This window comes from Salvelinus sp. IW2-2015, unplaced genomic scaffold (genome assembly GCF_002910315.2).
Source record: "Salvelinus sp. IW2-2015 unplaced genomic scaffold, ASM291031v2 Un_scaffold775, whole genome shotgun sequence".
NCBI classification, from domain to species: Eukaryota; Metazoa; Chordata; class Actinopteri; order Salmoniformes; family Salmonidae; genus Salvelinus; species Salvelinus sp. IW2-2015.
In genome coordinates, this window is record NW_019942608.1 from 87,099 (window position 1) to 101,936 (window position 14,838).

General features: G+C 41.8%; 1 protein-coding gene across 1 annotated transcript in view; it reads left to right on the forward strand.

Moving 5' to 3' along the window:
- arhgef40 (Rho guanine nucleotide exchange factor (GEF) 40) overlaps window positions 1-14,838 on the forward strand; it is a 41,933-nt gene that overhangs the window by 16,838 nt on the left and 10,257 nt on the right. The window contains exons 6-15 of the mRNA XM_024136064.2: window positions 4,252-4,508; window positions 4,613-4,810; window positions 5,006-5,120; window positions 5,498-5,591; window positions 5,754-5,843; window positions 11,956-12,072; window positions 13,293-13,391; window positions 13,648-13,799; window positions 14,258-14,396; window positions 14,642-14,761. Coding sequence (XP_023991832.2) covers window positions 4,252-4,508; window positions 4,613-4,810; window positions 5,006-5,120; window positions 5,498-5,591; window positions 5,754-5,843; window positions 11,956-12,072; window positions 13,293-13,391; window positions 13,648-13,799; window positions 14,258-14,396; window positions 14,642-14,761 — 1,381 coding nt within the window. The remainder of the gene's footprint in view (window positions 1-4,251; window positions 4,509-4,612; window positions 4,811-5,005; window positions 5,121-5,497; window positions 5,592-5,753; window positions 5,844-11,955; window positions 12,073-13,292; window positions 13,392-13,647; window positions 13,800-14,257; window positions 14,397-14,641; window positions 14,762-14,838) is intronic.

The window sequence follows — 14,838 nt, forward strand, 5'->3', positions numbered from 1 at the left end:
TCTACTCCCCAAAAAAAAGAGTGATTCTGCAGGTGGTGACCACAGACCACTTCTCAGTTCCTATGCTTCCTGGCTGATGTTTTGGTCACTTTTGAATGCTGGCGGTGCTCTCACTCTAGTGGTAGCATGAGACGGAGTCTACAACCCACACAAGTGGCTCAGGTAGTGCAGTCATCCAGGATGGCACATCAATGCGAGCTTGGCAAAAAGGTTTGCTGTGTCTGTCACGTAGTGTCCAGAGCATGGAGCGCTACCAGGAGACAGGCCAGTACATCAGGAGACGTGGAGGAGGCCTGATGAGGCAACAACCCAGCAGCAGGACCGCTACCTCCGCCTTTGTGCAAGGAGGTGCACTGCCAGGACCCTGCCAAAATGACCCCAGCAGGCCACAAATGTGCATGTGTCTGCTCAAACGGTCAGAAACTAGATCCATGAAGGGTGGTATGAGGCCCGACGTTCCACAAGATGGGGGTTGTGCTCTACAGCCCAACAAGCCCGTGCAGGACGTTTGGGGGTGTCTTGCTAATTGCCTATAATTTCCACCTTTTGTCTATTCCATTTGCACAACAGCATGTGACATTTATTGTCAATCAGTGTTGCTTCCTAAGTGGACAGTTTGATTTCACAGAAGTGTGATTGACTTGGAGTTACATTGTGTTGTTTAAGTGTTCCCTTTATTTTTTTGAGCAATGTATATTTTTTTATGTGCATGGCCTTATTTCTATTACAGCATACTGGATGACTGTCATTCATTTTCCATTCTCCCAGTTCAATGTAACATCGAGAGGTTTAGCCTACTACATTTCCTATGCCCATCATGATGTTGCTACAACCTAGCTTGAGAATGAAAGTTTACAACATAGGTCGAAAGAAAAATGTGAGTAATCAAGGTGACAGATACTGTCTTGCACACTCTTGCCTGCATCTAGCTGATCTAGGGCGTAATCATTAGTCCAGTTGCAAACGAGAGTTTCTATTGGACAAATTCAGGTATGTTTATCCCGTTTCATTCAGTTTGCTTCCATTTGAGAAACATTTTTCAACAGAGTCGGCGGAATGAATACACAGTTCCCTTTCATAGCAGCCACATACAAACATCATGATCACTTTGCTTGTTGTATAATTCCTTCTCGCATCTACACACTCTCCTCACCTTTTCCCTTCACTTGTGGACTTCAGTGCACAAAACAACAGCTGTCTGTGACCAGGCGAAAAAGTTTTCCAAGTTTCGTATCATAACAGCCAATCCGCTACACACAGCCTAAAGTTGAAGTCGGAAGTTTACATACACCTTAGCCAAATACATTTAAACTCCGTTTTTCACAATTCCTGACATTTAATCCTCGTAACAATTCCCTGTTTTAGATCAGTTAGGATCACCACTGTATTTTAAGAATGTGAAATGTCAGAATAATAGTAGAAAGAATGATTTCTTTCAGCTTTTATTTCTTTCATCACATTCCCAGTGGGTCAGAAGTTTACATACAATCAATTAGTATTTGGTAGCATTGCCTTTAAATTGTTTAACTTTGGTCAAACGTTTCGGGTAGCCTTCCACAAGCTTCCTACAAAAAGTTGGGTGAATTTTGGCCCATTCCTCCTGACAGAGCTAGTGTAACTGAGTCAGGTGTGTAGGCTTCCTTGCTCCCACACGCTTTTTCAGTTGTGCCCACAAATGTTTTATGGGATTGAGGTCAGGGCTTTGTGATGGCCACTCCATTACCTTGACTTTGTTGTACTTAAGCCATTTTGCCACAACTTTGGAAGTATAATTGGGGTCAATGTCCATTTGGAAGACCCATTTGCGACCAAGCTTTAACTTCCTGACTGATGTCTTGAGATGTTGCTTCAATTTATCCACATAATTTTCGTTCCTCATGAAGCCATCTATTTTGTGAAGTGCACCAGTCCCTCCTGCAGCAAAGCACCCCCCACAACATGATGCTGCCACCCCCACGCTTCACGGTTGGGATGGTGTTCTTCGGCTTGCAAGCCCCCCCTTTTTCCTCCAAACATAACGATGGTCATTCTGGCCAAACAGTTCTATATTTGTTTCATCAGACCAGAGGACATTTCTCCAAAAAGTATGATCTTTGTCCCCATGTGCAGTTGCAAACTGTAGTCTGGCTTTTTTATGGCGGTTTTAGAGCAGTGGCTTCTTCCTTGCTGAGCGGTCTTTCAGGTTATGTCGATATAGGACTTGTTTTACTGTGGATATAGATACTTTTGTACCTGTTTCCTCCAGCATCTTCACAAGGTCCTTTGCTGTTGTTCTGGGATTGATTGCACTTTTCGCACCAAAGTACGTTCATCTCTAGGAGACAGAACGCGTCTCCTTCCTGAGCGGTATGACGGCTGCGTGGTCCCATGGTGTTTATACTTGCGTACTATTATTTGTACAGATGAATGTGGTACCTTCAGGCGTTTGGAAATTGCTCCCAAGGGTGAACCAGACTTGTGGAGGTCTACAATTTTTTTTCTGAGGTCTTGGCTCATTTCTTTTGATTGTCCCATGATGTCAAGCAAAGAGGCACTGAGTTTGAAGGTAGTCCTTGAAGTACATCCACAAGTACACCTCCAATTGACTCAAATGATGTCAATTAGCCTATCAGAAGCTTCTAAAGCCATGACATCATTTTCTGGAATTTTCCAAGTTGTTTAAAGGCACAGTCAACTTAGTGTATGTAAACTTCTGACCCACTGGAATTGTGATACAGTGAATTATAAGTGAAAGAATCTGTCTGTAAACAATTATTGGAAAAATTACTTGTGTCATGCACAAAGTAGATGTCCTAACCGACATGCCAAAACTATAGTTTGTTAAAAATTTGTGGAGTGGTTGAAAAACGAGTTTTAATGACTCCAACCTCAGTGTATGTAAACTTCGGACACTACCACTAAAATCATGCAGTACAGTGCACAGCAAGCAGTAACACCGGCGAGCCCCTGTCTTTCTCTCTCTTTAAGTCAACTACTCACCACTTGTTATCCGATGCGGTGCTATCTAGCTGTAGCTAATCAGTACTAGATTTATTATTTTATCCTTTGATTGGGTGGACAACATGTCAGTTAATGCTGCAAGAGCTCTGATAGGTTAGAGGACATCCTCAGGAAGTTGTCATAATTACTGTGTAAGTCTATGTAAGGGGACGAGAACAATGAGCCTCCTAGGTTTTGTATTGAAGACAATGTACCCAGAGAAGGACGGAAACTAGCTGTCCTCTGGCTACACCATGGTGCTACCCCAGAGAGTGCTGTTGAGGCTACTGTAGACCTTCATTGCAAAACAGTGTGTTTTAATAAATTATTTGGTGACGTGAATATATTTAGCATAGCTTTATATAAAAATGATAGGCAATAAAAATAATATATGCTATTGATCCTCTGTGGCTAAATTATAGGCCTACTCCTGGTGTATTTTTATTTATTTAAATTTATCAGGGGTGCTGCAAAACCTCCAAAATCTTTCCTGCGGCTATAATTCTGTAATGAAATACATGTTTTTTAGTAAGCGGGAGAATTACAGAGAAGGCAACTTGAATTAACTCTGATTTATTTTATTACCATTTTTACATTGCAAACAGAGAAAAAAAAAAATCATGCCACGAGAGGTACCGCATCCTGGCCAATGGGTTCCGGAATGAAACAGTGAAAAATTGAGAGGTGCCGGTTCCTGTTCCGGCAGGATCYGGCTCAAATTAAGCACTGAATGTAATACCGTTTTGTGTGCAGGTACAATTCCTTCACATACGGATATAGTACATTTACGGTCTAATACAGGTGATTTTCGTTGTTGGACATAGAATACTGTAAAATCACCAGGAAATCAGCTCTAAGTGATTTTAATTTAGGAAATATGTTCTCATGTATTCCCACACATAAATAGAGAAACGTATGTGATCGTATCCCAATATAATCAAGGTTTAAAATTATGATGTTTTTATGAAATACTATATCTGTTTGGGCTTCTTGCTATCATTTAGTAGTGTACAAATTATTTAAAATTATAATATCATTGTAAATAATTTGTACACTACTAAATGAATGTGAATTATTATGTGGATTGTATGTATTGGGTTATATTTCTTTAGAACCTAGAACCAATTACACTACAAGTTTTACATTGCAGGAAAGTTCTCCAGCAACAGGGTGATCAAATTAAGATCCTACATCTGTAGGATTCAACCATAACAACTAACCTCACACTCAGTATTACATCCCTGTATGACATCACTGTATCTTCTCTCTCAGGAGGAAGAGGAAAGGGAGAGGGGGAAAGGGGAAGGCTAAAAGTGGTGGTCGTGGCAACCAGAAGACTCGAGACCAGGCCGGTTCCAAACCACCAAGTAAAACACCTCAGCGTGGTCCTGCCATCTCCCCGACAACCAACCTGCCAATCACTACAACCAACCTATCAGAGGCAACACAGCAGCCTGAGGGGACGGATAAAGAGCTCACACCAGTCAATGAAGGACAAGAAAAGGCTGAGATTGTGGAAAGCAATACAGGTTAGATTTTAGCTTCTTTTTGAGAAGTTTTTATGTCAATTGTATAAATGTCTTCTATGGCTAGAAGACATTATTCTCATGCCTATTCTTGCTTTTACCAACAGAAAACCAGGTTGTCCAATCAGAAGTCTCACTTGACACAACTACTAGCCAATCAGGCACATCCTTATCTAACCACTCTACAGAGGAGGTAGTGGCAGAGACATCTCCTGACCTATCAAATGGCCTATCACCTAAAGCCCCTCCTCTCCTAAGGGAATTGGACACAGAACTCCTCCAATCAGGAAAGCTGATGTTAACAGGTGGGTCATCTTTTATATCCATCTCATTTACTATCCTTCCATCCCTTTACCCTTATTTTCCTTTTATTCATACTTATCCACCCTTCAACACTCTTGCCATTATCCACTTTCATCCTCTCTCTCTCTCTCTCTCTCTCTCTCTCTCTTATTCTCTCTCTCTACCCCCTCCTCCTCCCACCCTCTCTCTGTCTGTAGGTACGGTGGACAGGCTGGGACGGGCTGTGGTTGTCACTGAAACACACCTCCCAGAGGACGGTTGCCGTGCGGACGAGATGGGCCGTGTCTTGGCCTGTTATCACAGGATCACCCGGTAATACTCTGTCACTATGGCAAACTGTCCACATCACAGTCTAGTCTGGGGGACCCTTTATGGCGTAACACTCATAGCACTACTGGCAGCTTCTCTATATAGTCTATTTATTCTATTTAAAAAATGTTTTATGCATTATTGGGAAAGGCACATAAGCAAGTATTTCACTGTTGGTCTACACTTGTGGTTTACAAAGCATGTGACAAATACAATTTTATCTGACCTGATTTTGTTTTGAGCTAGTCTAACAAACTATGACACTTTATATAGTGGTTCTTATAGTTGTTTTTGACCGAAACTGAAACGTGAAGTTAGATGTTTCATTTTATTCCGCCTTCACCTCTCCCCCTCCCTCTATCTCTTTCTCCCTCAATCAGCTCTTCCGCGAAAGAGCGAGGCCTAACAGTAATAGTGGACAGTAGACAATCTCCTCCCTCCGCCCTCTGCCTCGCTGCACTGAAACAATTACAGGTGAGAAAGAGTTCAACGTTGAAGTGCTAAGAGTGTTTATACATGTACTGTATGTGTTTATATGTAGACACGTGTTTGTGTTGAGAGGGCGTCTCTAATGTGTGTTTGTACGTCTGTGGGTGCGTGCGTGCGTGCGTGTGCGTGTGCGTGCGTGCGTTCCAGGCTGTGGTCCCGGGAGGTCTTGGCTCTGTCCTCATTCTGGTGGAGGAGCAGCACCAGGAGCCATCTACACACAGTCTAGAGGGAGTAGAGGTGACTACACACTCTCACACACACACACACACACACACACACACTTCTCTCATGTCTCATCAACACGAGCAATCCGCTACACCCACAATAACATTGGCTAAATAAGTTGAAGTGACCAATACAATTTGATTTGATTTGATTATCACACCATTTGACCCATGTCACTTTAATAGAAAATGATGTCATGTGTTTTTATAAAATGGACTATCCTTCATCCTCCCTACTCGTCCCTTCAGTGGCAATTGTTGCTGTGGACTATAAAACTATTTTACATCCATGGGTTCATCAACACGAAAGATAACAATTACATTTTCGGAAAACGATGGCAACACTAGCTATCCTCTCGTGGAATTTGAAAGGCCTTAATATGTCTAGTCCCGTGTGGCTCAGTTGGTAGAGCATGGTGCTTGCAACGCCAGGGTTGTGGGTTCATTCCCCACGGGGGGACCAGGATGAATATGTATGAACTTTCCAATTTGTAAGTCGCTCTGGATAAGAGCGTCTGCTAAATGACTTAAATGTAAATGTCTATCAAGTGTTTCAGCTGTCTTGATGTTCTAGCTAGAAACTATATTGACATACAGTAGCAATGCTCCAAGAAACACACCTGCACCAGAAGTACACACATGAATAGGGAACCTTTGTGATGGACCGCCTCGATTCGGGTCTTATGTAGCAACATTTGAATTATATATATTTTTTTACATTGGATAAAAGTAGAGACTGCAGTTGCGGAACAATTGGAAAGTAATTCTGCTTTGAAAGTTGATCAAATTGCAACCCCACTTCTGAGAAAATGGCCCTTGAATGTTTTGGCACACCTACTGGAGAGCTTGTCTTTGTCTACACCCATTCAGCGTCGTTCACACCATCTTAAGCCTTAATCGTTAAAGAGATGGGTGGGGCTAAGTTATTTGGCACATGCACAGGATACAGAAGGTGTAAACGGTACACTGAAATGGTTACTTGCATAGTAGTATTTTCAAAAACAGAAAGTGTCCAAAAATATTTTATAACTATTAGATGATGCTTACCCGACACACTTGTCTAAAATGATGGGTCATGTGAAGGAAATGCTATAACCCCCCCCCCAGCCACATCTAGTTAAGTGGATGGGTCACTATTGTCTAGACATGTACACATGTTCATGAAATACAATAGATGGCCGTAATCACCCCCAGACACACCTGGCTAACTTGATGGGTCATGTAATCATCTGGTGAAGTGGAGTCTTTTCTAGCTGAGTGGATGAGAAACTATTGTCTAGACATGTACACATTTTCATACAGTAGATGGACGTATTCACCCCCAGACATACCTGGCTAATGTGATGGGTCGTGTAATAATCCAGCCGAAGTGGAGTCTTTTTGTTTAGACATGTAGCTAGTTAGCTAGCTAGCTAAACAATGAACCGGTATAATCCCAACTCATACTTTTACCAATACAAACATTGTCTTAGCTGTAGTATGAATCTGCAGGTAGCTAAAGCTTACAAACTAGGTTCAATGTTACAGTAGCTTGCTAACATTAGGCTCTAACTAGCAATACAAATGGGTTTCTGATTCAAATAATATTACTACACAGATCATACACGTAACGTTAGCTAGCGAGCCAGCAAGCTAACGTTTGCTAGCTAATTAACAGTATGCTTTAACTTGCGAGAAAAACACATTTTTGACAAAATTAGAAACTTATCTGAAAATGTAGCTAGACTCTTACCCATATACATGGATGAACACTTCACAGCAGACTGGAACCATTTAACTCTGTTTTGTTTGTTGCTACATCTTGTTTGGCCAGCGTTGTGTCAAGTCACTCCGGGTCACACTGACCGTGGAATGTGCAGAAAGTAGCCCATCACTTTTTCCAAATGATCTGTCGATAGCGCCTGCTAAATTCAGGCCAATAAAAAAAAAAAATAGGCACGTAATTTAACAATTTTATTCGTATTTATGGATGGAATACAAGTTTGATATTAAGGCACATGAAAGTTTACATATTCCTGAACAAATTCGTGTTGATGTTTACGTTCAAATGCCCCTCCTGTGAAGTAGTGATGTGCGACATATGTCTAGTTTCCTGAAATGAGTCACATTTGTACAAACTGGAAGCTATTTCGTCAGCCCCCAGAAAACTGAGGGTGTAATCATAATGATACATAACAAACTCAAAATCATCATCCTTAGTAAAGGCAAAGACCAAGAAGACAGAATCACTTTCCTTAACTGTATCCATAATGGAAAGAAAATTGCCTTTATTAATCTGTATGCTCCAGAATCATATGATCCAACGTTTTTTGATTCTCTGAACAGCATATTGATCGAATTAACTGAATTCCAACTTGTTATTGGGTCAGACATGAATGCCATTCTGGACATGCGGGATAAATCTAATAAGACCAACTACTATCCACAGGCAGTACAACATACAGTATACTCTCTGTGTCATGCCCTGACCTGAGATATCTCTGTTTTCTTTATATTTTGGTTAGGTCAGGGTGTGACTAGGGTGGGTACGTTAGTTTTTGGATTGTCTAGTTTTTTTTGTATGTCTAGGGTTTTTGTAGGTCTAGGTGATTTGTATGTCTATGGTGGCCTGATATGGTTCCCAATCAGAGGCAGCTGTTTATCGTTGTCTCTGATTGGGGATCATATTTAGGTAGCCATTTTCCCTTTGGTGTTCGTGGGTTCTTGTTCTATGTTTAGTTGCCTGTCTGCACTACCCATATAGCTTCAGGGTTCGTTTTGTTATTTTGTTAGTTTGTTCAGTGTTCATTCGTTAAAATAAATAAGAATGTACGCATACCACGCTGCACCTTGGTCCGATTCATACAACGAACATGACACTCTGATTACAACCTCATTGATGCCTGGCGAGCTCTAAACCCTAAAGCAAAAGAGTACACTTTCTATTCAAACAGGCACAAAACATTCTTCCAAATCGATTTTGTACTATTATCTACTCCTCTATCAGACCTTTATTTTCAATTTTCACCGAAAATGACATACCCAAATCTAACTGCCTGTAGCTCAGGACCTGAAGCAAGGATATGCATATTATTGATACCATTTGAAAGGAAACACGTTGGAGTTTGTGGAAATGTGAAATTAATGTAGGCGAATATAACACATCAGATCTGGTAAAAGATAATACAAACAAAAAAACGTGTTTTTTTATTTATTTTTTGTTCCATCATCTTTGAAAGAGAAAGGAGAAAGGCCATAAAATAGTATTGCAGTTTAGGCGCAATTTAGATTTTGGCCAATAGATGACAGCAGTGTATGTGCAAAGTTTCAGACGGATCCAGTGAAGCATTGCAATACATCCAAAATTTTGTATCAAGTCTGCCCAAATGTGCCGAATTGGTCAATTGATACATTTTCAAGTACATAACTATAGAGAACATACATTTTTTATTACCATATCATTTTTGTATGTTTACACACTCCCAGGAAGGTCATACATGATGGAAAATTTGCTTTAACATTATTTACCTTCAGCAGTGAATGTATCAAACCATTTGCCGTGATAATTTTTTGTTATTGTTGTGGACTCTCCTCAAACATGGTATTTTTTCCGTGTAATAGCTACTGTAAATTGGACAGTGCAGTTAGATTAACAAGAATTTAAGCTTTCTGCCCATGTAAGACATGTCTATGTCCTGGGAAACTTTCTTGTTTCTAATCACATTAGCACATGTTAGCGCAACTGTCCCGGTGGAGGGACACCGATCCCGTAGAGGTTTTAATCAAGAAAATAGAAATACGACATATGAGCCTGATCATCATGCTTATTACTGCCAGATACACATTTCAGATTCTCCTAAAAGAGACACAAGATGGCGCTTTAATGTTTGCTTACTACAAAATCCTACTTTCTGTGAACAATTTGAAATTGAATTAATTTATAATGATTAACAAAAATTCAGTCCATGATCCTCAGATTCTATGGGATGCCATTAAAGGTTTTATTAAAAAGAATGCAAATGCATTTGCATCTGGGCAGAATAAATCACAATTAAAGAACATATCAGAATTGGAAAAGCTGTTAGCAACGTTAGAGCGTTGTCAACAAACACTTTTTTCAGAACTTCCAAGTTAAAATGTAACTAAATATATTGATAAGACAGAGAGGAGACTTTGCCATCCATGGAGTTAGACTCAACCATTACTTCCATGGTAATCGACCCATGGTAATCGACCCATGGTAATCGACCCACACAAGCCAGTTTGATTCCTTTTTTAAAGATATAACTCCTGAGATCTATTACAATTTTTGTAACCAATTAGATCCACTGTTACTTGAAATGATTAACAAAGCTGTTCACAAAGGTTCATTTGTAAATACGGCACTCATTTCAAATTTTCTAAAAAAAAAAGGTAAGGAAGTCACCCAGTGCTCTCACGACCACTCTCATTTACATTTAAGTCATTTAGCAGACGCTCTTATCCAGAGCGACTTACAAATTGGTGCATTCACCTTATGATATCCAGTGGAACAACCACTTTACAATAGTGCATCTAACTCTTTTAAGGGGGGGGGGGGTGTTAGAAGGATTACTTTATCCTATCCTAGTGTAACGGATGTGAAATGGCTAGCTAGTTAGCGGGTACGCGCTAGTAGCGTTTCAATCAGTTACGTCACTTGCTCTGAAACCAATATGTAGGGTTTCCCTTGCTCTGCAAGGGCCGTGGCCTTTGTGGAGCGATGGGTAACGATGCTTCGTGGCGACCGTTGTTGATGTGTGCAGAGGGTCCCTGGTTCGCGCCCGTGTCGGGGCGAGGGGACGGTTTAAAGTTATACTGTTACATTGATGCTGTTGACCCGGATCACTGGTTGCTGCGGAAAAGGAGGAGGTTGAAAGGGGGGTGAGTGTAACGGATGTGAAATGGCTAGCTAGTTAGCGGGTACGTGCTAGTAGCGTTTCAATCAGTTACGTCACTTGCTCTGAAACCAATATGTAGGGTTTCCCCTTGCTCTGCAAGGGCCGCGGCTTTTGTGGAGCGATGGGTAACGACGCTTCGTGGGTGACTGTTGTCGATGTGTGCAGAGGGTCCCTGGTTCGCGCCCGTGTCGGGGCGAGGGGACGGTTTAAAGTTATACTGTTACACTAGGTATTCCTTAAAGAGGTGGGGTTTCAGGTGTCTCCGGAAGGTGGTGATTGACTCCGCTGACCTGGCGTCGTGAGGGAGTTTGTTCCACCATTGGGGTGCCAGTGGTGGAACTGTTTTAGAAAATGATGTCGTCCCGACTCTCCTCCATCTTTGATAAACACAGATATTAAACTGTTTTAGAAAATGATGTCGTCCCGTCTCGAAACGTACATACCCAAATTGGTACATCTGGACCAAAGAGGAGTTTGTTAAAAAAAAGATTATTCTCACATAACCTCCGTTGTCTATTACATATCTTACATGCTTTATCAGAGACCAAAGCTCCTTGGGAAGTTCTATGTCTCGAGGGGATAGTGGTGGAGGAGGTGGGGGGCAGATGGGTAGATAGAGGTATGGGGGGGTGGGGACTAAACCAGACTGTTGCTAGGCGGAGTGGGAAGGGGTAGATGCGGGGGGTTGGACGGAGACATGTTGGGCAGCGGGGGATGGGATGGGGAGTTGGAGATGGAGGCCCACCTCGTTTTGTTTCTCTTTTCTTTACATACCAATTTTATAATTACAAAATCTTGTGTGATCAATGGAATCATTTCTCTGCATGTATTTCTTTTTTTCTTTTCTTAAGTGGCAGCCTACAGGTACATATGGTGTAAACTGTGTAAATTGATGTGAATATTGTAGCTGTAACCCCCCCCCCCAAAAAAAAATGACCACGCATTTAAAAAAAGCAACAACAAAAAATGAAGTACTAATATTTATTGAATTGTACCTTTTTCAAACCACTGCCGACCCAAACTTGACTGGCTCATATATTTTCTTTTCACATTGTCCTTTTCATCACAGTTCCAGCAACTATGGTCAATGCGTAACCAGACCAGCTCAGTACAGCTTGATTTGGCTTGGCTCAGTTTGGCTCAGTAGTGTGAACAGCCTTCTAGATTCTGACCCCTTTATCACTTTCTTCCCAGAATCTAATGTTCTTTTCTCTGTGTCCTGTGTAGGTGCACACGGTGCGAGGGACAGGTGTCCTTCAGCAGTATATAGACAGGCAGCAGCTGCCCCTGGAGATGGACGGAGACTACAAACACTGCCACTCTGACTGGTTGGCCTTCAGACTGGTGAGAGATGGCGGGAGGGAGGGAGGGAGGAAGGAATGGAGTTAAGGTAGAGGAAGGAGAGAGAGATGGAATGAGACTACAAACACTGCTGCTCTGATTGGCTGGCCTTCAGACTGGTGAGAGGGGGGAGTGAGAGAGAGAGGATGAGATGGGGAGGGAGGGGAAGGGATGGATGGAGGGAGGGAGGGAGAGAGAGGGGAAGAGGGGAGAGGGGAGAGGGAAGGCAGGGAGAGAGAGAGAGAAAAGTCTGTTCCCAGCATGTCTAGCACTCAGAATGTCAAATTTAGCGTTTTGAATGTCAAGACTTATAGTCATAAAGTGCAGCCTATTCTTTCTCAAATCAATTCAGATTCCACATGCAGCTAAATCAATACGCCGCTATTGGCATTTTGAAAATGAGACTGGACTGATTTGTCTATTCACACATATTTCAAATTGAATAGGCTGCACTTTATGAATATAAGTCTTGGCATTCTGTGCTAAACTTGACATTCTGAGTGCTAGACGCACGAGCGCACACACACCATGGCATTTGACTTGAATGAAAAAGTTAACTCACAAACAATGTAATTTCTTTAAATGTTTACGATTTCTGTTCTGTGGATATTAAAGGTGTAATATGCAGAAATCGCTCCACCATTTCCTGGTTGCTAAAATTCGAATAGTTCGCCTATTTCAGTTTACGTGACAAAACAATCCATGTATAGTGTAGGGAATCATTGTACCATCTAAACCGCTGTGAAATATATTTTCAAAACCCCAAATATTGTAATTGCAGTTGTTTGAAGCTGGTGTACAAAACCGAAAGTAAAAGACGCATAAAATGGGAAGCATTAAAATAGCACACATAGAACAGATCTAACGCTTCTTAGACCTGCTTTCAATGAGAATGACAGATCTATAACTCACATTTCTATGTGATTTTGTCGGGTCGCTCAAAAAGTTACATATTGCAGCTTTAAAGTTATGAAATCAGCAGTATCAATGGTGACGTTTTCACCATCAAGCCCTTCTATGTCATGTGCAATATGAGCTAATATACCTGTGTCCCAAATGGCACCATATTCCCTATTTAGTGCACTACTATTGACCAGAACTCTATGGGTCCTTGTCAAAAGTAGTGCTCTGGTCCATAGTAGTGCGCTATGTAGGGAATAGGGTGCCGTTTAAACTGTAGACTAAACTATACTACGTTACTCCTGTCCCGTTTCTGCTGTTAGAGTGTGGAGAGTCTAACTGAGTGTTGTGAGAGCGCACTCTCTCTGTTGGAGGATGCACTGCAGTCTATGGACACAGCACCACTACCAGACTGTATCAAGGTAGGATACATGTATTACTGTATCACCACATCTATGTTGTTTAACATGGTGCCAACACAAGTCAGTGAGGTGTTATGGGGTGAAACACTAGAGGTAATAATTGAGGAACTGAATTGAACTTTTGAGTAAACTTGAGGAACTTTAGAAAGAAATGAAAGAACTTTTGAGTAAGTGTAACATACTTTCTGTGTGTGAACCATCTGGCTATACAACACAACACAAGGTTAACCTCAGTGTTTTTTTAACTCTTTTCCAGACTGTTCCTCTAAGTGTGGAAAAACACAGACAGCTGATGACGAGCATCCTAGTCGACCAACGGCTGACTGAGCTGCAGCGGAGGGGTGGGGCCTGGCTGGCAGGGCTGGCCAATGGCACATCAGGACTGGCAAAGCGGTCCCCAGACTGCAGGTACCACCATCTACCCTGTCCCATCAGTGTGTCCAAATGATGATGCAGTTCAAATAGATTATCCTGTCATAGATATAACGTATGAGAAATGTTTTTAAAAGCGTTTCCTATTGTAATACTTCTCAATCTGCTATCTGTTATTAAAGGGATACTTCAGGATTTTAGCAATGATGCCCTGTATCTACTTCCCCAGAGTCAGATTAACTCGTGGATGCCAGTTTTAGGTCTCTGTGTCCAGTATGAATTAAGTTAGAGGTATATTTGCAAGCCAATGCTAACTAGTGTTAGCACAATAGATGGGTATCTATTGTTTTGGGCGAATCCTAACTTACACATTTTCACTTAGTCATGCATTGACGTCAATGGGAGACTAAGTGAATATTCGACTGAAGTGGAAGTTAGGATTCACCCCTATATTATCATATTCTATATGACCTTTGAACTCTTTGCGCCTTCAGAGCTGCTCTGGCTGCGACCTCTAACCTCTATGACAGCGTGGATGATTCCCTCCACCGCCTCGTCCAGGTGTCCAATCAGAGGGGCAGTGACCTGGAAGCCCTCGGACGATTGGCTGCCATGGTGGACAAGCTGGAAAAAGTAGGAGAGAGAGGGAAGCACAGAAAGAACGCTCACATTATAATAGTACAGTCTGGAGCGGCAGTTAAATAGTTATCTCTTTGAAAAGGTTGTTTGGAGAAAACAGACTGTTACAATTTGATACTAATGGTATTTCAAATGTCTATTATTTTGTCGCCCGTTCTACTTTTACTCACCCTCCCACCCCCTTGTCTCCCCATCCCTCCCTCCCTCCTCTGCCATCCCTCTCGACCTCTCTCTATCAGTGTGAGAGGGAGATAGAGCAGATCCAGGATCATTTGGAAGACTACAGGGAGCCTCCCATCTCTCTCAGCAGACTCTCCCTCAAACAGCAGAAGTTCAAGACTTTCAGAGAGTCGGCCAACGTGAGTGTGTGCGCGTGTGTGTGTGTGTGCCATGTGTGAGTTTGTGTGCATGTGCACGTGTTTCTGTATAATATACT